The sequence below is a fragment of the Musca autumnalis genome, unplaced genomic scaffold (assembly GCF_047663935.1).
Source record: "Musca autumnalis isolate F117 unplaced genomic scaffold, ASM4766393v1 scaffold_2, whole genome shotgun sequence".
In the NCBI taxonomy this organism is placed as follows: Eukaryota; Metazoa; Arthropoda; class Insecta; order Diptera; family Muscidae; genus Musca; species Musca autumnalis.
The window spans coordinates 24,881,686-24,908,265 of NW_027411755.1; the positions used below are offsets into that span (position 1 = coordinate 24,881,686).

The 26,580-nt window shown below is 30.4% G+C and overlaps 1 protein-coding gene across 1 annotated transcript; it reads left to right on the forward strand.

Moving 5' to 3' along the window:
- The first annotated feature begins 5,166 nt into the window (after positions 1-5,166).
- LOC141393796 (uncharacterized) lies at positions 5,167-19,685 on the forward strand. The gene is made up of 5 exons (XM_073967290.1): positions 5,167-5,399; positions 14,632-14,770; positions 14,874-14,959; positions 18,937-19,090; positions 19,150-19,685. Exons 1-5 carry the CDS (start codon positions 5,325-5,327, stop codon positions 19,614-19,616), a joined length of 921 nt encoding a protein of 306 aa, XP_073823391.1. The 5' UTR covers positions 5,167-5,324; the 3' UTR covers positions 19,617-19,685.
- The last annotated feature ends 6,895 nt before the right edge of the window (positions 19,686-26,580 follow it).

The window sequence follows — 26,580 nt, forward strand, 5'->3', positions numbered from 1 at the left end:
TCAGTGGATTAATGTGGCCACAACCTACAAAATACCGAAAATCGGAAGGTACCGTTCTATGGGGGCTATATGATTGCTTGGACCTATACCAACAAAAATTTCTGGGGGAAAGTTTTATACCCCCAACGAAGACTAAATATCAAATTTCAGCCATCTCGGTGTGATAATGAGGCCAACACCTTCAAAATACCGAAAATCGGGGCTATATCAAAACGTGGACCTATATAAACATTTTATGGTGGAAATGTTTCTTAGCCTCTGGAAACACAAAATACAAAGTTGCAACCGATTCTGTTGTCAAATGGGACTAATACATTCAAAATATGTTAAAATGACGCGTACTTTATATGGGGCGTTATATGGGGGCTATACGAAAACGTGGACCTATATAAACCAACTTTGGTAGGAATGTTTTTTGGCCTCTGGAGACAAAAACACCAAATTACAACCAATCCGTGGTAAAATGGGACAAATATCTTAAAAATTCCTTAAAACGACGACGCGTCTCGCGTCATTTTGTATGGGGGCTATACGAAAGCGTGAACCTACATAACTCGCTTTCAATACCAAAAGTCCTACGTACATATAATAGATTTTCCCAAAATTTCATCCACCTACGTCAATCCGTTCAGACGCTAGAGTGATTTCCACAGACGGACGGACATGGCTATATCGATGTAGAATTGCACGCTGATCAAGAATATATATAGTTTGTGGGGTCTACAATGATTATTTCGAGTAGTTACAAACGTAGTGACAAACTTAATATACCCCCATCCTATGGTGGAGGGTATAAAAATAGGTAAAAATAGGTTGAAGCCAACGTGTCTTTTTTTTGTTTACTCTTGATTTGTGAATAAACCAAACTTTTCCCAATTTTCTTGTCAAATTAAAAGTAGAAGCAAACTAAATAGGGATCATCTCACTAATGTATTACTTTTCAAAATTTGATCAGCTTCTACCATTAAATGATGCGGACATTTTGAAGCCACATTTACAGTGTTTTTTGACATTTTGTTCTAATTTTATTCCGCAAACAAGTTTTTCAAAAAATTTATATAGGATTGCAGAACTCTTGATTGTACATTTTAGTTTTTTACGTTCCGGATCCAATAAATCATTCTCCGTGAAAATCAATCAACTAAAACGCGAGTTACTTGAAATTTTTGAAAATATCGCGTATTTTATCGCGTTTTCTGCGGTTCGTTTCCAATGCAATGAAACACAAAAATATATGAAGACTGAACACCAAATTTCTGTAATTTTGGGTGGATAATGTGGGTTATATCAAAACGTGAACCAATACCAACAATTCTCTGTAAAAATATACCAAATATCAGCTATATTTTTTGAAATTTTGGCCTTTTTAGGGCGAAGATCATTTTTTTTTGTTTAATGTGGCTATAACCTTGAAAATACCGAAAATCGGGCGATACCGATCTATTGGAGCTACATCAAAACGTGGACATATGTACATCATTTTTATCAGAAAAGTTGTTTGGTCCATTGGGAACCCTCAATGCAAAATTACGGTGTATTTGGGCGTGAAACATATGTAAAATCTTCAAAATTCCGAAAATCGGGAGGTACCGGTATATAGGTCTATATCAAAACGTGGACCTATGTCCATAATTTTTATCGGAAAAGTTTTTTGTAAAGTGAAAACCCCGCATCTCAAAATTAACCCAATTGGTTGATAAGTTTAGCTAAAATATTCAAAATACCGAAACATTAAGAAGTACCGTTGCATGGGGACTATCCCAAAACGTGGACCGACCTTCCCAATTTTTTGTTCTCGACATTGTCAAAAAAAATTCATCTGCCAACGCCAACTCCTTTTATCTTTGGCCACCATTTATTTGAACTCGCGACATAGTGCAGCTTTTTTTTTTTGAGGTTATGCGCCATTATCTCGGGAACTATGGACTTGCCCCCGAAAAAATTAACAATGACCTAACGGGGGACGCACGAACATCCTGCTCCAAAAAATTTCATAACGATTCGTGAGGTGTCAATAAACTGCACTTATTTCAAATTTTGTGTTGGAGGTAGTTGAAGGAGTGGTCCGATATAATCCATATTCGAACCTGATGTATGCCTAGAGGTAGTATTACCATATGCAAAGTTTGGTTCAATTCGGTTACTCTCTTCGAGAGTTATCGTGCGCACAAGTTTTGCGACAATTTTTGAACAATTGTGGGGGAGGTGCCTGAAGGAGTGGACCTATATGGCCCATCTTCGAATTTAAATCAAATCTGGACAAAATATTTCGATACCCAAAATTTGAACCGAATCGATTAATCCGTTCGAGAGTTATCGTGCGCATCAGCCGGCCAGACAGACGGACGGACATTGCTAGATCTACTCAAAATTGTCTGAAACGGATATGGTACAAACATACTTGGGGTCTAAAACCATTATTTCGATGAGGCACATTTTTGGTCGTATCAAAGTCTATATACCCTCTTTAGCCTAAAGGCTGATGGTATAAAAATCCGCGTAGTGAAAAAATATGTATACCCTACACCACTATGTGGGGAGGGTATTATAAGTTGGTTTTGGCCAAAAAGTTTGTAACGCATCGAAATAATGGTCGTACCCATTATTATATATACCAAAATTAATGTCTCGACGAGCTGAGTCGATCTGGCTATGTGTGTCCGTCCGTCCGTCTGTCCATCTAAAGCTTGTAATCACGCTACAGATCGCAATTTTGATCGGATCCTCACCAAATTTTGGGTGTTGATGAGGGTCCCCGAGGGGAAGAAGCCTATTTTGGTGATGGTCGGATAATATTTAGGGGTCGGAATGGGCAAAAAACTTATTTGAAGAAAAAGTCAACGTTTTATTTCAAAGCGCATGTCTCCGCATCTATAAGGGGTATATCAAAAGCAAAACCTGCTGATGAAAGTAGAAAATATCACCTTTACAACGATGTATAGTAGGTTGTCGTAGGTGGTCAAACGACGATGATATCGCAATATTCGCGAATACAACTCAACTTGTCATTTTTGCGATTTTAATTATAATGACGAATATCACAGCTTTGGATGGGGAGCTTCCAAAAGCAAAGCCTGACTATGAAAGTAGAATACCCACCTTTACAATAATGCAAAGTAGGTTGGCGTAGGTAACCAAATAACGGAGATATCGCAATAGTCGGTAATACATCCCATTTTTCTATTTTGTTGGAAATCACGCTACAGTTCGCAATTTTGATCGGATCGTAACGAAAATTTGAGGGTTAATGGGAGTCTCACAGATGAAGAAGCCTATTGATTTTGGTGATGGTCGGATAATATTTAGGGGTCGGAATGGGCAAAAACTTATTTGGAGAAAAGGTTTTCAAAAGAAAAACCTGGCATGGAAAGTAGAAAATATCACCTTTACAACGATGTAAAGTAGGTTGTCGTAGGTGGTCAAACAACAGAGATATCGAAATAGTGGGTAATGCATCCCTTTTTCCGATTTTTTTGTAATCAATCTACAGGTCGCAATTTTGATCGGATCGTCACGAATTTTTTGGGAGTTGATGCGGGTTCTCAGAGGAAGAAGCCTATTACGTTTGGTGATAGTCGGATAATATTCAGGAGTCGGAATAAGCAAAAAGCTTATGTGGAGAAAAGTCAACGTTTTTTTCTTATGCGAATATCTCCGCTTCTGGTAGGAGTATTCCAAAAGGGAAACCCATCAATGGAAGAAGAAAAGATCTTTCTATTGATTGAAAGTATGTTGGCGTGAGTGGGCAAACAACCGAGATATCGCAAAAGTCAGTAATATATCCAATTTTGCATTTTTTGTAACCACGCAACAGGTTGGTATTTTGATCGGATAGTCACGAAATTTTGGGGGTAGATGGGGGTCCCGCGGACGAAGAAGCCTATTGATGTTGGTGATAGTCGGATAATATTTAGGGGTGGGAATGGGAAAAAACTCATGTGGAGACAAATTGAAAAATTTATTCTTTGTGAATATATCGGCTTCTAGTAGGGGTATTCCAACGTCAAAGCCTGTCAGTGGAAGATGAAAAGTAGGTTGGCGAAGGTGGTCAAACAAGGGAGATACCACAATAGTTGGTAATGTATCCAATTCTTCCATTTTTTTTTTTTTTTTTTTTTTTTTGTAATCGCAGTACAGATCGCAATTTTGATCGGATGGTCACGAAATTTTGGTTGCTTATGGGGGTCCCAGAGAGAAAGAGGCATATTATGTTTGGTGGTAGTCGGATTATATTCCCTAAAATAAATGTTTATCAGGGAAAAGCTTATGCACAGGAGTGGTGGTATAGGGTAACAAATTGTCGGCCCCGTCCCGCCTATAGCCTTTGCTCACTTGTTTTTAATTTTGATAGTCAATAAAAGTGACTGCTTTGTTTTTCTATCTTTGATATGGAAAAGCTTTGCAAAGCTTACATACACATTAAATGCCAGCGGGTTGTTGAAGTTGAAATGTCGTTGAATTGTTTGCTTTTTTTACCAGTAGATGGCGTTAAAGTGAGCATGTGCTTTATAACAAACATAATAAAGAATACGGTAATTTGTATTGAATAAAAATACATACATACATATATACTTCACATACAGCCAGTCTTCATAGAATTTTAATTCATTCCATCTTCGGTTAAGCATTGCTTACATTCGAAATATGGTTATAAAGGATCATATTCGAGGCATTTTTATGTCATAATCATATTGTTTAAATAACTAAATTAATTTGGATAGTCTCATTAAATGATTAATATTTTTAAAAACTACATTTTGTATTTTTTAAGAGCAACAGGAAATCACATTCACCACTACCTTCATATAGACCTTGAACTACTTTATCCAGTATTCATTCATCGGTATTCTATTGACATAGTATAACGTGTAATACATAAAGTACACCAACAAAATGTGTGGAAAATAGAAACAACAGGTATCAATCATAATATATACATAGGTATGCGGCTTGTGTATCACAAAAAGCTTGGAGAGTAACTAAAAAGGATTTTCATGTTTTGCGTTAAAAAGAAACAAAAAGAAAACCTCCCTAAATGCCAACCAGAGATCATTATCTGTGTGACCATAACAATTTTGAAATGTCATTGCCATTCAGACATTGTTTCTACACATAAAGAGTAATTATTTCCAATATTGATTCCAGTGAAAGAGAAAATAAATATTTAGTCTAACGCTGACATTCCTATTTAAATGAAGTAAAAAAGAAAAGAAAACAAAGTGAAACGGAGAAAAATAAAAAAATCTCTAATAAATTTTGGAAAAATGTAGCATTAAAATTCTATTTGAAATTCTGAAGAACCATTTCTAAAAAATCTATAAAACATGCTATGGATGGAAACATATTTATTTTATTGTTCGGTGCGTTTGGGTGCTTTGGTTGCTTCAACATTGGCCTTTGTAAGTTTTGCAAACTAATTAGCTTCATTAAAGTTAAGTGTCATACACATTCATAAATTTAAGGGTGTCAGTGTCAATTTAATTGCCGTTTTAATACAAAATATTGACCCGTGAATGAGTAACACTAACACTGTGGATAGACCCGCGTACGCTGTATTGGTCATCAATGGTTCCCATTAGGATAGTTTTAACATGACAAAGTCCAAAGTTTGTATTGGTTCCTCTTTCATTTGACTTCAGCGTGATGTCAGCTGGGATGATTATTTACACCCACTAAAAGTAGGGACCCAACATGTGCCTTTCAGCCATCAGAATTATTTACGCTGGGATTGGGCGTCGGATCAGAAACTTACCTACTTACCTTTCAAGTGCCTTATTCGCTACACAGTTGACGGCACCTACAAATACTTTAAGGGTCACTTTCCTTAAATCTAAAACTGAAATATCCAAACTGTTTTCAAAGAAGTTGAAGTTTGACGTTTAATTACTAGTTCGATATTACTGCCTAACAATAAGTATATTGGAATCGGAAAAACATCACAAAGTTGAACAAATTCAATCCAGCAACAGTTCTTTTATCTGCGTCCATTTACCGACAAAAAATTACACATGACTTATGACCAGATCATTACATTAAAGTTTTCAAATGGTCGGGATAAAAATTAAAACTAAATTTCTCTAAAATAATAAAATAAGAAATTCGCGTTATGAAAAATGAATTTAAAAAAAACTGTTCCAAAAAAAATTAGAAAAAAATGTTTTTTATAATAATCTACGTTTTGAACAAATATTCTTTAAAAACGTTTTGAAAAAAGTTTTAACCAATTTACGATATAAACAAAATAATTAAAAAATAATTTAAAAATCTGTTAACAAAATATTAAAACAATAAGGTTATTTAAAAATATTTTTTATAAAAACCCCGTAATGAATTAAAAGAAATAATTTTTAAAAAATCCACTTTTTGTAAAAATAATTAAAAAACGTATACAAATTAAATTTAAAAAAAAAATCAACGCTATAAAAAATTGCTTTAAAAAATCTTCAGCCCGGAAATTTTAAAAAATCCTCGTTTAAAAATTTTTAAAAAATCCTCGTTTTGAAACAATTTTTTTTTAAATAACGTTGTTTTCTGCAAAAATAATTTTTAAAGAATCTACGTACGGAAAAACTAATTTTTAATATAAATATTTTTTTAAATATAAAATCCACGTTTGGAAAAAAAATTGTAAAAAATCCACGTTTGGAAAAAAATTTTTAAAAAATCCACGTTTGGAAAACAAATTTTAAAAATCCACGTTTGGAAAAAATATTTTAAAAAATCCACATTTGGAAAAAAATTTTAAAAAAACCACGTTTGGAAAAAATGTTTTTACAAAATCCACGTTTGAAAAAAATAATTTCTACAAAATCCGCGTTTGGAAAAAAAAAATTTTAAAAAATCCAACTTTAAAAAAAAAAAATTAAAAAATTCACATTAAAAAAAATAATTAATATAAAATCCATCTTATGGAAAAATATCTACAAAAATCATTTTGAAAAAAAAAACATTTTTATAAAAATATACAAAATAATTAAAAAGAGTATAAAAATTAAATTTCAAAAAAATCAACGTTATAAAAATCCAACGATATATAATCCAAGTATTGGAATATTGAAAAAAATCCTCGTTAAAAAAATTTCAAAAAATCCTCGTTTTGAAACAGTTGTTTTTACACAATTGTCGTATTTAAAAAAAGTTTATTTTTTTGCAAAAATAATCTTTAAATAAATCCAAGTTTGGAAAAAGCTAATTAAAATATACACGTTTGGAAAAAAACTAATTTTTTAAAATATCCACATTTGGAAAAATCTAATTTAAAAAAAATCTAAGTTTGGAAAAAGCTAATTAAAATATACACGTTTGGAAAAAAACTAATTTTTTGAAATATCCACGTTTGGAAAAATCTAATTTTTTAAAAAAAACCCACGTTTGGAAAAACCTAATTTTTCCAATAAAAAATTCCAATAAAAAAAAACAAGTTTGGAAAAAATAATTGTTAAAAAATCCACAGTTGGAAAAAAATAATTTTTACAAAATCCACGTTTGAAAAACAAAGTAATTTTTTACAAAATTAGCGTTTGGAAAAAATAATTGTTAAAACATCCACCTTTTAAAAAAATAATTTTTAAAAAAGCCACGTTTTGAAAAATTTATTTTTAAAAACTTCGCGTTATAAAAAAAATTAATTAAAAATCCATGTTATGGAAAAATATCTAAAAATATCATTTTTAAAAAATATTTTTTTATAAAAATATACGTTTTGAAAGAAACAAATAGAATTCACGGTTTAAAAAAATATTTTTTAAACAAGTTTAAAAAAAAAATACGTTACGAACAAAATAATTTAAAAATTCGTTAAAAAATCAACATTATAAAAAATTATTTTTATAAAACCCCGTAATGAAGATATAATTAAAACACACAATTTTTAAAAAAAAAATACACATTTTGATAAAGTAATTTAAAAATTAAACTTAAAAAATATTTTTTTTTTTTCAAAAATTGACATGAAAAAATTAAAAAAATCAAGGTTAACAAAATTAACTTATTCAACTTTTTAAAAATTTATTTAAAGAATCCACGTTATGAACATTTTTAAAAAACATTCGTTTAAAAATTTTTAAAAAATTCCCTTATATAAAAAATTTTTGAAAATCCTCGTTTTGAAAAAGTGGTTTTTAAAAATTCTCGTTTTAAAAATTTTACGTTTTTAAAAAACTTTCGTTTGAAAAAAATAATTTAAAAAAATCTACGATTAGAAAAAATAAATTTTAAAAAATCCACGTTTTGAAAAATTACTTTTTAAAAAATTTACATTTTGAAAAAAAATTGTTTTTATAAACTTCACGTTATAAAAAATTAATTAAAATAAAATCCACGTTATGGAAAAAATAAAAAATTTCCGACGTTATGAAAAATATTATTTACAAAATCCAAGTTATGGAGAAATCGTTTTTAAAAATACACGTTTTGAAAAAATAATTTTTAGAATATCCACGTTTTAAAATAGTTAAGTTTAAAAAAATCAAACTCCAGACTTGAACAAAAATCAATATTTTGAAAGAATATTTTGAAAAATATCGACATTTTGTAAAAATTGTGTTTAGAAATCCACAGTTAGAAAAAATATATTTGAAAAAAAATAATCTAAAAAAATCAAGTTTTCAAAAATTAAGAAATTTACGTTTTGAAATAATAATTAGAAAAAGCAGGGTTTGGAAGAATTTTTGAATAATGTAAACCTTGAAAAAAATTAAAAAAATCAAAGTCCTTGAAAAACATGAAAATAGTGGTGTCACGGCGTGTTAACGTTCAGAACCAAAACTCATAACTTCCAAAAGATGCACTAAGCGTTTCATCATGCAAGCCATACAGATAGAGTGGAAACAAATCCACCACTGTAAACAAATTGCATTTTAAAGAGAAAAAGTTCTATGACACAGAAGCCACTCCACAACCGTTTGAAATATGTATCAGTCGGCTTTGTCGACAAAGATATACTCTCAGCCTGTGTGAATTGAAACTTCCAACTATGGACAAATCGAATATATGCTAACCAAAAAAAAATGTTTTCCCCATAAATTATGCGCACCAATTTAGCAAAAATTGTTTATCCTTTGTGGGTTAGGGATTGAGCCGAATACGGCGGATTTGTAACACTTCAAACTATTTGTTGGAGACCCAACAAAGTATATATTCTTCATCAGCATACAATTCTAAGACGAAATAGCATGTCCTTCTGTCCGTCTTCATATAGCCCCCATAGAACGGCACCTCCCGATTTTCGGTATTTTGAAAGTTGTGGCCTCAACATACCACTGAAATGGCTGAAATGTGGTATTTAGCCTACGTTGGTATAAAACTTTCCACCAGAAATTTGTCAGTATAGGCCCACATCTACAAATATCCTCCACAGAACGGTACCTCCCGATTTTCGGTATTTTGAAGGGTGTGGTCGCAATATCCCACCGATATGGGTGAAATTTGATATTTAATCTTCATTCCACCAAATTTGTCGGTATAGGTCTTTTTATAGCCTCCATAGAACGGTACTTCCGGATTTTAGACTTTTTTTTAATTTTTAGCCAGGGGTACAAAAGCTTATAACAGGTACAAAAAACATGGCTTGCAAAAATTGTTTAACTAATTAATAATCGTGGATTATTGTAAAATTATTTTTTAATCAGTTAAATATTTCTTAAAAAATATTTTTTAATTAATTGGATATTTTTAAATTTTAAATTTATTTTTTAAAAATTTATTTATTGAATTAATTTTTAAAAATTATTTTTTAATTAATTAATAATTTTCTAAAAATGATTTTTAATTAATTAATTATTTTTCAAAAATTATTTTTAATTACATAATTATTTTTTAAATTAGTTAATGAAAATAATTTAAAAAAATCCACGTTATAGAATACTAATTTTTAAAAGATCCACAAAATGTTTTAGCCCGGGTTACAAAACATTATAACAGGTACAAAAAACATCCCTTGAAAAAAATTGTTTAATTAAATAATAATCGTGAATTATTGAAAAATTATTTTTATACCCTCCACCATATGGAGGGTATAATTAAATTTGTCATTCCGTTTGTAACACATCGAAATATTCGTCGGAGACCCTATAAAGTATATATATTATTGATCAGCATAAAATTCTATGTCGATTTGACCATGTCCGTCTGTCCGTCCGTCCGTCCGTCCGTCCGTCCGTCTGTCTGTCTGTTGAAATCAAGATACAGCTCGCAATTTTAAAGATAGAGAGTAAAAATTTGGTACAGAAGTTTTTATTACTTGCAGGATGGTTGGTATTGAAAATGGGATATATCGGTCCACGTTTTGATATAGCCCCCATAGAACGGTACCTCCCGGTTTTCGGTATTTTTAAGGTTTTAGCTTCATTATCCCACCAAAATGGCTGAAATTTGGTACGTAGTCTTCTTTAGAGGTATAAAACTTTCCCCCAGAATTTTGTCGGTATCGATCCACACCTTCATATAGCCCCCATAGAACGGTACCTCCCGATTTTCGGTATTTTGAAGGTTTTAGCTTCATTATCCTACCAAAATGGCTGAAATTTGGTACGTAGTCTTCTTTAGAGGTATAAAACTTTCCCCCAGAATTTTGTCGGTATCGATCCACACCTTCATATAGCCCCCATAGAACGGTACCTCGCGATTTTCGGTATTTTGAAGGTTTTAGCTTCATTATCACACCGAAATGGCTGAAATTTGATACGTAGTCTTCTTTGGGGGTATAAAACTTTCCCCCAGATTTTTGTCGGTATCGGTCCACACCTTCATATAGCCCCCATAGAACGGTACCTCCCGATTTTCGGTATTTTCCAATGTAAGTCTCTTCTATGGGGATAGAAGCGTACTTCTTGATTTTCGGTATTTTTTAAGTTTTAGTCACATTCTCTTACCGAAATATAGGAAATTTGGTATTTAGTCTTCTTTGAGCCTAAAAACTTTCCGTCAGAAATTTGTCGGTATAGATCGACGTTTTGGAATAGCCCCTCACATTGTTTTACCGAAATTGCTGAAATTTAGTATTAAGTCTTCTTCATACACCAAAGGAAACTAATTATCCCATTTTACTTCAATACAACATATGGTGGAGGGTATGACAAGTTCGGCCCGGTCGAACTTAACGCCGTTCTTACTTGTTATTTTTAAAATATCCACGTTTGGAAAAAATACTTTTTATTTCTAAAATATCGACGTTTGGAAAAAATAATTTTTGGAAAAAACAATTTAAAAAAAATCCACGTTTTGGAAAAATGATTTTTCAAAAATGCACGTTTTTAAAAATTGTTTATTATAAAATGCACGTTTGAAAAAATAATTTTTAAAAAATCAACATTTTGAACAAAAAATTTTTAAAAACTCCACATTAAAACACATTTAAAAAAATCGACTTTATGAAAAAATATTATTTACAAAATCCAGGTTATGAAGGAATCATTTTGAAAAAATTTAATTTAAAAAATGTTTTGAAAAAATAATTTTTAGAAAATCCACGTTGTGGAAAAATAATTGTTAAAAAGTCCCCGTTATGGAAAAATAATTCTTAAAAAAATCCACGCTATGGAAAAATAATTTTTAAAAAATTCACGTTATGAAAAAATAATTTTTAAAAAGTCCACATTATGGAAAAATGTTTAAAAAATCCACGTTATGGAAAAATGTTTAAAAAATCCACGTTATGGAAAAATAATGTTTAAAAAATCCACGTTGTGGAAAAATAATTTTTAAAAAATCCACGTTACACTGTGAACACAAATGTTGGGGCAGAGATAATTCCTTTTGGAGATGAAAGCCCTTGGTGTGTGTATATTAAAAACCCCGATGGACAGATGCGCCGTGAGTCGAACTTCCGCGTTATGGCGTGATGAAGTTTTTGCAAGAGACCCTGTAAGCCATCATGAATTAGCATTATATCTTTGTTTGTTGTTTTTGTAGAGCACTTAAGCAACAGTGAACAAAGATATAACGCTAATTCCTGATGGCCCACAGGGTCTCTAACAAAAATTTCATCACGCCATAACGCGGAAGTTCGACTCACGGCGGATCTGTCCTTCGGGGTTCATAATATACTCACCAAGGCCTTTCTTCCCGAAGAGGAATTTTCCGTGCCCCAGACTTGGGCACGGACCTATATTGACGATTATTTTTGAATAGACAAAAGTGTAGCTAAAATTCTCAAAATACCGATCATTACAGCTAGTTCGGTTAAAAATTGCAGCTAAAATTCTTAAAATACCGAAAATCGGGAGATACCGTTATATGGGGGCTATACCAAAACATGGACCTATGTTGACGATGTTTGGTGAAGATGTTTCATGACCATTGAGAACCTCAAATGGCAAATTACAGCTAGTTCGGTTAAAAATTGTAGCTAAAATTCTCAAAATACCGAAAATCGGAAGGTACGGTTATAAGGGGGCCATACCAAAACATGGACCTATGTTGACGATGTTTCGTTGGAGATGTTTTATGACCACTGAGAACTTCAAATGTGAAATTACAGCTATTTCGGTTAAAAACTGCAGCTAAAATTCTCAAAATACCGAAAATCGGGAGGTACCGTTATATGGAGGCTATACCAAAACATGGACCTATGTTGACGATGTTTGGTGGAGATGTTTCATGACCACTGCGAACCTCAAGTGGCAAATTACAGCTAGTTCGGTTAAATATTGTAACTAAAATGCTAAAAATACCGAAAATCGGGAGGTACGGTAATAAGGGGGCCATACCAAAACATTGACCTATGTTGACGATGTTTGGTGAAGATGTTTCATGCCCACTGAGAACCTCAAATGTCAAATTGCAGATAGTTCGGTTACAAATTGTGGCTAAAATTCTCAAAATACTGAAAATCGGGAGGTACCGTTATATGGGGGCTATACCAAAACATGGACCTATGTTGACGATGTTTGGTAGAGATGTTTCATGACCACTGAGAACCTCAAATGTTAAATTACAGGTAGTTTGGATAAAAATTTTAACTAAAATGCTCAAAATACCGAAAATCGGGAGGTACGGTTATAAGGGGGCCATACCAAAACATGGACCTATGTTGACGATGTTTGGCGGAGATGTTTCATGACCACTGAGAACCTCAAATGTCAAATTACAGCTAGTTCGGTTAAAAATTGTAGCTAAAATTCTCAAAATACCGAAAATCGGGAGGTACCGATATATGGGGGCTATACCAAAATATGGACCTATGTTGACGATGTTTCGTGGAGATGTTTCATGACCACTGAGAACCTCAAATGTCAAATTGCAGATAGTTCGGTTACAAATTGTGGCTAAAATTCTCAAAACACCGAAAATCGGGAGGTACCGTTATATGGGGGCTATACCAAAACATGGACCTATGTTGACGATGCTTGGTGGAGATATTTCATGACCACTGAGAACCTTAAATGGCAAATTGCAGATAGTTCGGTTACAAATTGTGGCTATAATTCTCAAAATACCGAAAATCGGGAGGTACCGTTATATGGGGGCTATACCAAAACATGGACCTATGCCCATATCCTTTAGGATATAAGTTTGCTGATCACTAGGAACCCTAAGTGCCAAATTATAGCTAATTCGGTCTGCAAATGTGGCGAAGAACGTCAAAATACCTCAAATCAGTTCGGTTACAAATTGTGGCTAAAATTCTCAAAATACTAAAAATCGGGAGGTACCGTCATATGGGGGCTATAACAAAACATGGACCTATGTTGACGATGTTTGGTGCAGATGTTTCATGACCACTGAGAACCTCAAATGTTAAATTACAGGTAGTTTGGATAAAAATTTTAACTAAAATGCTCAAAATACCGAAAATCGGGAGGTACGGTTATAAGGGGGCCATACCAAAACATGGACCTATGTTGACGATGTTTGGCGGAGATGTTTCATGACCACTGAGAACCTCAAATGTCAAATTACAGCTAGTTCGGTTAAAAATTGTAGCTAAAATTCTCAAAATACCGAAAATCGGGAGGTACCGATATATGGGGGCTATACCAAAATATGGACCTATGTTGACGATGTTTCGTGGAGATGTTTCATGACCACTGAGAACCTCAAATGTCAAATTGCAGATAGTTCGGTTACAAATTGTGGCTAAAATTCTCAAAATACCGAAAATCGGGAGGTACCGTTATATGGGGGCTATACCAAAACATATACCTATGCCCATATCCTTTAGGATATAAGTTTGTTGATCACTAGGAACCATAAGTGCCAAATTATAGCTAATTCGGTCTGCAAATGTGACGAAGAACGTCAAAATACCTCAAATCCGGAGGTACCGTTATATGGGGGCTATACCAAATAGTGGACCGATATAGCCCATCTTCGAACTTGACCTGCCTATGGAAAAAAGACCCTCGGGTGCAAAATTTCAGCACTCTATCTCAATTATTGCGGACGCTAGAGTGATTACAACAGACGGACAGACGGACATGGCTAGATAGTCTTAGAATTTTATCCTGATCAAGAATATATACACTTTATAGGGTCGCAAATGATTAGTTCGATGTGTTACAAACGGAATGACAAACTTAATATACCCTCCATACTATGGTGCAGGGTATAAAAAGTGTGGCATTTAAAAATCATTTAAGTTAAAATATTATTAAAATATCATTCCGAATCTAATTTGCTTTCTCATTCCAGGTTTCTTGTTCATTAATTGGATTGGCTTTAATCATTTTCGGCCTCGATATTCTTAATCCAATTTTAAAAATTTTCAATGAAGATGAACATTTTCGACATCATTTTGTTGTCAAGAAATTGACAAAAATGGTGGATGAGGGTAAGTGAATTTCAAGAGACACTGGTTGAAGGATATTTGAAACTAGCAAAGGAAGCCTTAGACATCTTCAAAAAAAAATTAACATTTAACTTTTCCCTTTCAGATTCCGAAAAATTATTGATACTATTCCATTTGTACTTATTTGGTCATATGATAAGCAGCGTGTCAGCATTTTATGGTGCATGGAAGGTAATTTAAGAGCCATAAGAATTTCTATTATAATTTTATGTCATATGATTACATGAATAGCTGTTTTTAAATTTGAAAACAAAGCTAAACATCACAAGTTTATCTGGACTGGAGATATAATATTTCCATAAATTCAAAAAACATCAACACAATTTTTTAATTAATTAATACAACCATGGCATTTAAACAGACAAAACACATCGTGTTAAACCAAGCACTCATGATAAGACTTTCAAGTGTGGGGAACTTAGAGAGAATTAAAAAAAATTAGCAAAACTTATTAATCCTTTAAGTACCCACGAAACATTTAGACCATGAGATGAAACTATATTTCACTAACCCATCCGTTAATCCTCCCCTTTTCACTTATATCTCCAATCACATGTGAAAAACTTCCCTCACTCCGGTGCCTTATTGGGTTAATGTCATTACTTGATTACTTTGCTAATTTCCGCAGAAGTAACGGTAACAGCTTTCAAGAGCACTTCTATGTTTATAAATAAAAATATAATAGTAATGTATTTTAGATATATAATTAATAAGTGTTGAACAATTGTGTCAACAATTGTGTTGATGATTGTAAACAATTATGAGGAATTATTACGTATTTTTTTCTACAAAAATGTGCGGTATAAAAGATAACTGATAAACAAAGCGTCGTAGTACGCAACAAGTGGCGTAATGTGAAAATATTTAAAATACCTACGTTTTGTTAGTTGCCCTAAAAATATTTTTTAAAAAATCCACGTTTTGTTGATTGCCCTAAAAAATATTTTTAAAAAATCCACGTTTTGTTGATTGCCCTAAAAAATATTTTTAAAAAATCCACGTTTTGTTGGTTGCCCTAAAAATATTTTTAAAAAATCCACGTTTTGTTGGTTGCCCTAAAAAATATTTTTAAAAAAATCCACGTTTTGTTGGTTGCCCTAAAAAATATTTTTAAAAAAATCCAAGTTTTGCTGGTTGCCCTAAAAAATATTTTTTTAAAAAATCCACGTTTTGTTGGTTGCCCTAAAAAAATATTTTTTAAAAAATCCACGTTTTGTTGGTTGCCCTAAAAAATATTTTTAAAAAATCCACGTTTTGTTGGAGGCTCCAAAAAATATTTTTTAAAAAATCCACGTTTTGTTCGAGCCCCAAAAAATATTTTTTAAAAAATCCACGTTTTGTTGCAGCCTTAAAAATATTTTTTAAAAAATCCCCGTTTTGTTGGAGCCTTAAAAATATTTTTTAAAAAATCCACGTTTTGTTTGTTGCCCTAAAAATATTTTTTAAAAAATTCACGTTTTGTTTGTTGCCCTAAAAATATTTTTTAAAAAATCCACGTTTTGTTTGTTGCACTAAAAATATTTTTTAAAAAATCCACGTTTTGTTTGTTGCTCTAAAAATATTTTTTAAAAAATCCACGTTTTGTTTGTTGCTCTAAAAAAAATTTTTTAAAAAATCCACGTTTTGTTTGTTGCCCTAAAAAATATTTTTCAAAAATCCACGTTTTGTTTGTTGCCCTAAAAATATTTTTTAAAAAATCCACGTTTCGTTTGTTGCTCTAAAAAAAATTTTTTAAAAAATCCACGTTTTGTTTGTTGCCCTAAAAAATATTTTTCAAAAATCCACGTTTTGTTTGTTGCCCTAAAAAATATTTTTTAAAAAATCCACGTTTTGTTGGAGGCTCCAAAAATATTTTTTGAAAAATCCACGTTTTGTTGGAGGCTCCAAAAATATTTTTTAAAAAATCCACGTTTTGTTGGAGGCTCCAAAAATATTTTTTAAAAAATCCACGTTTTGTTGGAGGCTCCAAAAATATTTTTTAAAAAATCCACGTTTTGTTGGAGGCTCCAAAAATATTTTTTAAAAAATCCACGTTTTGTTGGAGGCTCCAAAAATATTTTTTAAAAAATCCACGTTTTGTTGGAGGCTCCAAAAATATTTTTTAAAAAATCCACGTTTTGTTGGAGGCTCCAAAAATATTTTTTAAAAAATCCACGTTTTGTTGGAGGCTCCAAAAATATTTTTTAAAAAATCCACGTTTTGTTGGAGGCTCCAAAAATATTTTTTAAAAAATCCACGTTTTGTTGGAGGCTCCAAAAATATTTTTTAAAAAATCCACGTTTTGTTGGAGGCTCCAAAAATATTTTTTAAAAAATCCACGTTTTGTTGGAGGCTCCAAAAATATTTTTTAAAAAATCCACGTTTTGTTGGAGGCTCCAAAAATATTTTTTAAAAAATCCACGTTTTGTTGGAGGCTCCAAAAATATTTTTTAAAAAAATCCACGTTTTGTTGGAGGCTCCAAAAATATTTTTTAAAAAATCCACGTTTTGTTGGAGGCTCCAAAAATATTTTTTAAAAAATCCACGTTTTGTTGGAGGCTCCAAAAATATTTTTTAAAAAATCCACGTTTTGTTGGAGGCTCCAAAAATATTTTTTAAAAAATCCACGTTTTGTTGGAGGCTCCAAAAATATTTTTTAAAAAATCCACGTTTTGTTGGAGGCTCCAAAAATATTTTTTAAAAAATCCACGTTTTGTTGGAGGCTCCAAAAATATTTTTTAAAAAATCCACGTTTTGTTGGAGGCTCCAAAAATATTTTTTAAAAAATCCACGTTTTGTTGGAGGCTCCAAAAATATTTTTTAAAAAATCCACGTTTTGTTGGAGGCTCCAAAAATATTTTTTAAAAAATCCACGTTTTGTTGGAGGCTCCAAAAATATTTTTTAAAAAAATCCACGTTTTGTTGGAGGCTCCAAAAATATTTTTTAAAAAATCCACGTTTTGTTGGAGGCTCCAAAAATATTTTTTAAAAAATCCACGTTTTGTTGGAGGCTCCAAAAATATTTTTTAAAAAATCCACGTTTTGTTGGAGGCTCCAAAAATATTTTTTAAAAAATCCACGTTTTGTTGTAGCCTCAAAAAATGTTTTTTTTCCAAATCCACGTTTTGTTGTAGCCTGAAAAAATATTTTTTAAAAATCTACGTTTTGTTGGAGCCTCAAAAAATATTTTTTAAAAAATCCACGTTTTGTTCTAGCCTCAAAAAATATTTTTTAAAAAATCCACATTTTATTGTAGTCTTAAAAAATATTTTTAAAAAATCCACGTTTTGTTGGAGGCTCCAAAAAATATTTTTTAAACAATCCACGTTTTGTTGGAGCCTCAAAAAATATTTTTTAAAAAATCCACGTTTTGTTGGAGCCTCAAAAAATATTTTTTAAAAAATCCACGTTTTGTTGGAGGCTCCAAAAATATTTTTTAAAAAATCCACGTTTTGTTGGAGCCTCAAAAAATATTTTTTAAAAAATCCACGTTTTGTTGGAGGCTCCAAAAATATTTTTTAAAAAATCCACGTTTTGCTGGAGGCTCCAAAAATATTTTTTAAAAAATCCACGTTTTGTTGGAGGCTCCAAAAATATTTTTTAAAAAATCCACGTTTTGTTGGAGGCTCCAAAAATATTTTTTAAAAAATCCACGTTTTGTTGGAGGCTCCAAAAATATTTTTTAAAAAATCCACGTTTTGTTGGAGGCTCCAAAAATATTTTTTAAAAAATCCACGTTTTGTTGGAGGCTCCAAAAATATTTTTTAAAAAATCCACGTTTTGTTGGAGGCTCCAAAAATATTTTTTAAAAAATCCACGTTTTGTTGGAGGCTCGAAAAAATATTTTTTTTTAAAAATCCACGTTTTGTTGGAGGCCAGAAAAAATATTTTTTAAAGAATCGACGTTATGTTGGAGGCTCGAAAAAATATTTTTTAAACAATCAAAGTTTTGTTGGAGGCCCGAAAAATATTTTTTAATAAATCCACGTTTTGTGTGAATCACCAAAAAATATTTTTCAAAAAAACCATGTTTTGTTGGAGGCTCCAAAAATATTTTTTAACAAATCCACGTTTTGTCGGAGGCTCGATTTTTTTAAATCGACGTTTTGTTGGTTGCCCAAAATATGTTTTTGTTTAATCCAAAATAAAATTTTGCTTTTATCTTTCAGATCAAAAAATATTATCTCATTCCCTTGGCCATATTCGAATTTGTCCGCGTGCTTTACTGTCTCGCCTTTCACATTCTGCTGATGACCGTTTGCAAAAATAAACTAAATTTGGGTATTCTGATTACTGCCACACTGGGTGGTGGTTTTGTGATATGTAAGTTCCCATCAATCAAATGAGAAAAATCCTCTAATATTTCTCCTTCCATTTCACAGTATACCTTGGCTATAATTGGGCCACCTTGGTGGCCCTCTATCAAATTATAACTCTCATCAACTCGGAACGCTATAAGTCCGTCTATGGTGATGATCCTTTTCATCCTCTAATACCAAAAACTTATAATCCAGATGTAATGGAAAATGTTCGAGTCCTGGTAACACCAAGCAGTCTCGACATTGATGAACAAAAGCTACGCAACGCTACAAAACAACCAACGGTCATAGCTGTAATACCCACAGAGCAGGGGAATCATGTGCAGCGTAGCCTCAATTGGGGGAAATCGAAATGGGCCACACCGGCAAGGAAACCATTAATTGTGTCACCGGTTCATACGGTGCAGCAAGTGAAAAGTAATGACAAGGCTTACGATGAGGCCTATAACTATTGGCAATGGTCGGAGTTGACACCTGCTGTAACTGAAAGAAACAAACGCAATATTTATGGCAGTAATTGGAAATATTAACGAAACATTTATGTACAACTCATTTCCTTTGCTTTTTTATAATAAATTTTCAATTTTTTTCCTAAAAAATTATTTTATCTTAAAAGTATTCTATAAAAGCCACACTTTGTTGGAGGCTCAAAAAAATATTTTTTTAAAAAATCCATATTTTGTTGTAGGCTCGAAAAAATATTCTTGAAAAAAATCCAAAAATTTTTAGGGCCTCAAAAAATATTTTTTAAAAAATTCACGTTTTGTTGGAGGCTCAAAACATATTTTTTTTAAATATCCAGGTTTCGTTGGAGGCTCAAAAATTTTTTTTAAAAAAATTCACGTTATGTTGGAGGCTCGAAAAATATTTTTTAAAAATTTCAAGTTTTGTTGGAGGCTCAAAACATATTTTTTAAAAAATCCACGTAGTGTTGGAAGCTGGAAATATATTTTTTAAAAAATTCACGTTTAAAAAAAAACCCATAATATATTGGAGGCTCGAAAAAAACATTTAAAAAAACCCATAATATATTGGAGGCTCGAAAAAATATTTTTAAAAAAATCCATAATTTGTTGGAGGCTCGAAAAAATATTTTTAAAAAATCCACGTTTAGTTTTAGCCTCAAAAAATATTTTTTAAAAAATTGACGTTTTGTTGGAGACTCAAAAAATATTTTGTTAAAAATCCACGTTTTGTTGGAGGCTCAAAAAATATTTTTTAAAAAAATCCACGTTTTGTTGGAGCCTCAAAAAATATTTTTTAAAAAATTCACGTTTTGTTGGAGGTTTAAAAAAATATTTTTTAAAAAATCCACGTTTTGTTGAAGCCTCAAAAAATATTTTTTAAAAAATCCACGTTTTGTTGGAGCCTCAAAAAATATTTTTTAAAAAATCCACGTTTTGTTGGAGCCTCAAAAAATATTTTTTAAAAAATCCACATTTTGTTGGAGCCTCAAAAATATTTTTTAAAAAATCCACATTTTGTTGGAGCCTCAAAAAATATTTTTTAAAAAATCCACGTTTTGTTGGAGCCTCAAAAAATATTTTTTAAAAAATCCACGTTTTGGGAGCCTCAAAAAATATTTTTTAAAAAATCCACGTTTTGTTGGAGCCTCAAAAAATATTTTTTAAAAAATCCACGTTTTGGGAGCCTCAAAAAATATTTTTTTAAAAATCCACGTTTTATTGGAGCCTCAAAAGATATTTTTGAAAAATCCACGTTTTGTTGTAGCCTCACAAAATATTTTTTAAAAAATCCAATGTTTGTTGTAGCCTCAAAAAATGTTTTTTTTCCAAATCCACGTTTTGTTGTAGCCTGAAAAAATATTTTTTAAAAATCTACGTTTTGTTGGAGCCTCAAAAAATATTTTTTAAAAAATCCACGTTTTGTTCTAGCCTCAAAAAATATTTTTTAAAAAATCCACATTTTATTGTAGTCTTAAAAAATATTTTTAAAAAAACCACGTTTTGTTGGAGGCTCCAAAAAATATTTTTTAAACAATCCACGTTTTGTTGGAGCCTCAAAAAATATTTTTTAAAAAATCCACGTTTTGTTGGAGGCTCAAAAAATATTTTTTTAAAAAATCCACGTGTTGTTGGAAGCTCAAAAAATATTTTTTTAAAAAATCCAAGTTTAGTTGGGGGCTCGAAAACATATTTTTTAAAAAATCCACGTTTTGTTGGAGCCTCAAAAAAATATTTTTTAAAAAATCCACGTTTTGTTGGAGCCTCAAAAAATATTTTTTAAAAAATCCACGTTTTGTTGGAGCCTCAAAAAATATTATTTAAAAAATCCACGTTTTGTTGTAGCCTCATAAAATATTTTTTAAAAAATCCACGTTTTGTTGTAGCCTCCAAAAAATATTTTTTAAAAAATCCACGTTTTGTTGTAACCTCAAAAAATATTTTTTAAAAAATCCACGTTTTGTTGTAGCCTCAAAAAAAAATTTTAAAATATTCACGTTTTGTTGTAGTCTCAAAAAATATTTGTTAAAAAATCCACGTTTTGTTGGAGCCTCGAAAAATATTTTTTAAAAAATCCACGTTTTGTTGGAGCCTCAAAAAATATTTTTTAAAAAATCCACGTTTTGTTGGAGCCTCAAAAAATATTTTTTAAAAAATCCACGTTTTGTTGGAGACTCAAAAAATATTTTTTAAAATATCCAAGTTTTGTTGGAGGCTCGAAAAAATATTTTTTAAAAAATCCACGTTTTGTTGTAGCCTCAAAAAATATTTTTTAAAAAATCCACGTTTTGTTGTAGCCTCAAAAAATATTTTTTAAAAAATCCACGTTTTGTTGTAGCCTCAAAAAATATTTTTTAAAAAATCCACGTTTTGTTGTAGCCTCAAAAAATATTTTTTAAAAAATCCACGTTTTGTTGTAGCCTCAAAAAATATTTTTTAAAAAATCCACGTTTTGTTGGAGCCTCAAAAAATATTTTTTAAAAAATCCACGTTTTGTTGTAGCCTCAAAAAATATTTTTTAAAAAATCCACGTTTTGTTGTAGCCTCAAAAAATATTTTTTAAAAAATCCACGTTTTGTTGTAGCCTCAAAAAATATTTTTTAAAAAGTCCACGTTTTGTTGTAGCCTCTAAAAATATTTTTTAAAAAATCCACGTTTTGTTGTAGCCTCAAAAAATATTTTTTAAAAAATCCACGTTTTGTTGTAGCCTCAAAAAATATTTTTTAAAAAATCCACGTTTTGTTGTAGCCTCAAAAAATATTTTTTAAAAAATCCACGTTTTGTTGTAGCCTCAAAAAATATTTTTTAAAAAATCCACGTTTTGTTGCAGCCTCAAAAAATATTTTTTAAAAAATCCACGTTTTGCTGTAGCCTCAAAAAATATTTTTTAAAAAATCCACGTTTTGTTGTAGCCTCAAAAAATATTTTTTAAAAAATCCACGTTTTGTTGTAGCCTCAAAAAATATTTTTTATAAAATCCACGTTTTGTTGTAGCCTCAAAAAATATTTTTTTAAAAAATCCACGTTTTCTTGTAGCCTCAAAAAATGTTTTTTAAAAAATCCACGTTTTGTTGGAGGCTCCAAAAATATTTTTTTAAAAAATCCACGTTTTGTTGGAGGCTCGAAAAAATATTTTTTAAAAAATCCACGTTTTGTTGGAGCCTCAAAAAATATTTTTTAAAAAATCCACGTTTTGTTGGAGGCTCGAAAAAATATTTTTTTAAAAAATCCACGTTTTGTTGGAGGCTCGAAAAAATATTTTTTAAAAAATCCACGTTTTGTTGGAGCCTCAAAAAATATTTTTTAAAAAATCCACGTTTTGTTGGAGCCTCAAAAAATATTTTTAAAAAAATCCACGTTTTGTTGGAGCCTCAAAAAATATTTTTTAAAAAATCCACGTTTTGTTGGAGCCTCAAAAAATATTTTTTAAAAAATCCACGTTTTGTTGTAGCCTCAAAAAATATTTTTTAAAAAATCCACGTTTTGTTGTAGCCTCAAAAAATATTTTTTAAAAAATCCACGTTTTGTTGTAGCCTCAAAAAATATTTTTTAAAAAATCCACGTTTTGTTGTAGCCTCAAAAAATATTTTTTAAAAAATCCACGTTTTGTTGTAGCCTCAAAAAATATTTTTTAAAAAATCCACGTTTTGTTGTAGCCTCAAAAAATATTTTTTAAAAAATCCACGTTTTGTTGTAGCCTCAAAAAATATTTTTTAAAAAATCCACGTTTTTTGTAGCCTCAAAAAATATTTTTTAAAAAATCCACGTTTTGTTGTAGCCTCAAAAAATATTTTTTAAAAAATCCACGTTTTGTTGTAGCCTCAAAAAATATTTTTTAAAAAATCCACGTTTTGTTGTAGCCTCAAAAAATATTTTTTAAAAAATCCACGTTTTGTTGTAGCCTCAAAAAATATTTTTAAAAAGTCCACGTTTTGTTGTAGCCTCAAAAAATATTTTTTAAAAAATCCACGTTTTGTTGTAGCCTCAAAAAATATTTTTTAAAAAATCCACGTTTTGTTGTAGCCTCAAAAAATATTTTTTAAAAAATCCACGTTTTGTTGTAGCCTCAAAAAATATTTTTTAAAAAATCCACGTTTTGTTGTAGCCTCAAAAAATATTTTTTAAAAAATCCACGTTTTGTTGCAGCCTCAAAAAATATTTTTTAAAAAATCCACGTTTTGCTGTAGCCTCAAAAAATATTTTTTAAAAAATCCACGTTTTGTTGTAGCCTCAAAAAATATTTTTTTAAAAAATCCACGTTTTGTTGTAGCCTCAAAAAATATTTTTTATAAAATCCACGTTTTGTTGTAGCCTCAAAAAATATTTTTTTAAAAAATCCACGTTTTCTTGTAGCCTCAACAAATATTTTTTAAAAAATCCACGTTTTGTGGAGGCTCGAAAAAATATTTTTTAAAAAATCCACGTTTTGTTGGAGCCTCAAAAAATATTTTTTAAAAAAACCACGTTTTGTTGGAGCCTCAAAAAATATTTTTAAAAAAAATCCACGTTTTGTTGGAGCTCAAAAAATATTTTTTAAAAAATCCACGTTTTGTTGGAGCCTCAAAAAATATTTTTTAAAAAATCCACGTTTTGTTGGAGCCTCAAAAAATATTTTTTAAAAAATCCACGTTTTGTTGGAGCCTCAAAAAATATTTTTTAAAAAATCCACGTTTTGTTGGAGCCTCAAAAAATATTTTTTAAAAAATCCACGTTTTGTTGGAGCCTCAAAAAATATTTTTTAAAAAATCCACGTTTTGTTGGAGCCTCAAAAAATATTTTTTAAAAAATCCACGTTTTGTTGGAGCCTCAAAAAATATTTTTTAAAAAATCCACGTTTTGTTGGAGCCTCAAAAAATATTTTTTAAAAAATCCACGTTTTGTTGGAGCCTCAAAAAATATTTTTTAAAAAATCCACGTTTTGTTGGAGCCTCAAAAAATATTTTTTAAAAAATCCACGTTTTGTTGGAGCCTCAAAAAATATTTTTTAAAAAATCCACGTTTTGTTGGAGCCTCAAAAAATATTTTTTAAAAAATCCACGTTTTGTTGGAGCCTCAAAAAATATTTTTTAAAAAATCCACGTTTTGTTGGAGCCTCAAAAAATATTTTTTAAAAAATCCACGTTTTGTTGGAGCCTCAAAAAATATTTTTTAAAAAATCCACGTTTTGTTGGAGCCTCAAAAAATATTTTTTAAAAAATCCACGTTTTGTTGGAGCCTCAAAAAATATTTTTTAAAAAATCCACGTTTTGTTGGAGCCTCAAAAAATATTTTTTAAAAAATCCACGTTTTGTTGGAGCCTCAAAAAATATTTTTTAAAAAATCCACGTTTTGTTGGAGCCTCAAAAAATATTTTTTAAAAAATCCACGTTTTGTTGGAGCCTCAAAAAATATTTTTTAAAAAATCCACGTTTTGTTGGAGCCTCAAAAAATATTTTTTAAAAAATCCACGTTTTGTTGGAGCCTCAAAAAATATTTTTTAAAAAATCCACGTTTTGTTGGAGCCTCAAAAAATATTTTTTAAAAAATCCACGTTTTGTTGGAGCCTCAAAAAATATTTTTTAAAAAATCCACGTTTTGTTGGAGCCTCAAAAAATATTTTTTAAAAAATCCACGTTTTGTTGGAGCCTCAAAAAATATTTTTTAAAAAATCCACGTTTTGTTGGAGCCTCAAAAAATATTTTTTAAAAAATCCACGTTTTGTTGGAGCCTCAAAAAATATTTTTTAAAAAATCCACGTTTTGTTGGAGCCTCAAAAAATATTTTTTAAAAAATCCACGTTTTGTTGGAGCCTCAAAAAATATTTTTTAAAAAATCCACGTTTTGTTGAAGCCTCAAAAAATATTTTTTAAAAAATCCACGTTTTGTTGGAGCCTCAAAAAATATTTTTTAAAAAATCCACGTTTTGTTGGAGCCTCAAAAAATATTTTTTAAAAAATCCACGTTTTGTTGGAGCCTCAAAAAATATTTTTTAAAAAATCCACGTTTTGTTGGAGCCTCAAAAAATATTTTTTAAAAAATCCACGTTTTGTTGGAGGCTAGAAGAAATATTTTTTAAAAAATCCTCGTTTTGTTGTAGCCTCAAAAAATATTTTTTAAAAAATCCACGTTTTGTTGGAGGCTAGAAGAAATATTTTTTAAAAAATCCTCGTTTTGTTGTAGCCTCAAAAAATATTTTTTAAAAAATCCACGTTTTGTTGTAGCGTCAAAAAATATTTTTTAAAAAATCCACGTTTTGTTGTAGCCTCAAAAAATATTTTTTAAAAAATCCACGTTTTGTTGTAGCCTCAAAAAATATTTTTTAAAAAATCCACGTTTTATTGGAGCCTCAAAAAATATTTTTTAAAAAATCCAGGTTTTGTTTGATCCTCAAAAAATATTTTTAAAAAAATCCACGTTTTGTTGTAGCCTCAAAAAATATTTTTTAAAAAATCCACGTTTTGTTGTAGCCTCAAAAAATATTTTTTAAAAAATCCACGTTTTGTTGTAGCCTCAAAAAATATTTTTTATAAAATCCACGTTTTGTTGTAGCCTCAAAAAATATTTTTTAAAAAATCCACGTTTTGTTGTAGCCTCAAAAAATATTTTTTAAAAAATCCACGTTTTGTTTGAGGCTCGAAAAACTATTTTTTAAAAAATCCACGTTTTGCTGGAGGCTAAAAAAATATTTTTTAAAATATCCAAGTTTTGTTGGAGGCTCAAAAAAAATTTTTAAAAAATCCATAATTTGTTGGAGGCTCATAAAATATTTTTTTTTTAAATTCACGTTTTGTGGGTAGGCCGAAATATAGATATATTTTGCAACCACTGTTTCCTTCTCTTACTAACGACCTTCATTGAATCTAAAATTCTCTGTTTACTTCCTATTTTGATCAGCTGAAATTTGAAATTGGGTCATTTGTTGTTTTTTTTTTGCTTTAAAACAGACAGAAAGAGACCCAATTTTAGGCTAAAGAAAACATTTCTTCTCAGGTTAAGTTGAAGACAAGACACAGCAACAAATGGGTAGCATTAAAAATCTAAACCCTAATGA

Bases quoted from the DNA above. Each gene is read 5' to 3' on its own strand.
- LOC141393796 (XM_073967290.1), top strand. From the start codon at position 5,325: ATGCTATGGATGGAAACATATTTATTTTATTGTTCGGTGCGTTTGGGT. The intron at 14,771-14,873 runs GTAAGTGAATTT...TTTCCCTTTCAG, and splicing joins GACAAAAATGGTGGATGAGG to ATTCCGAAAAATTATTGATA. The intron at 19,091-19,149 runs GTAAGTTCCCAT...TCCATTTCACAG, and splicing joins GGGTGGTGGTTTTGTGATAT to TATACCTTGGCTATAATTGG.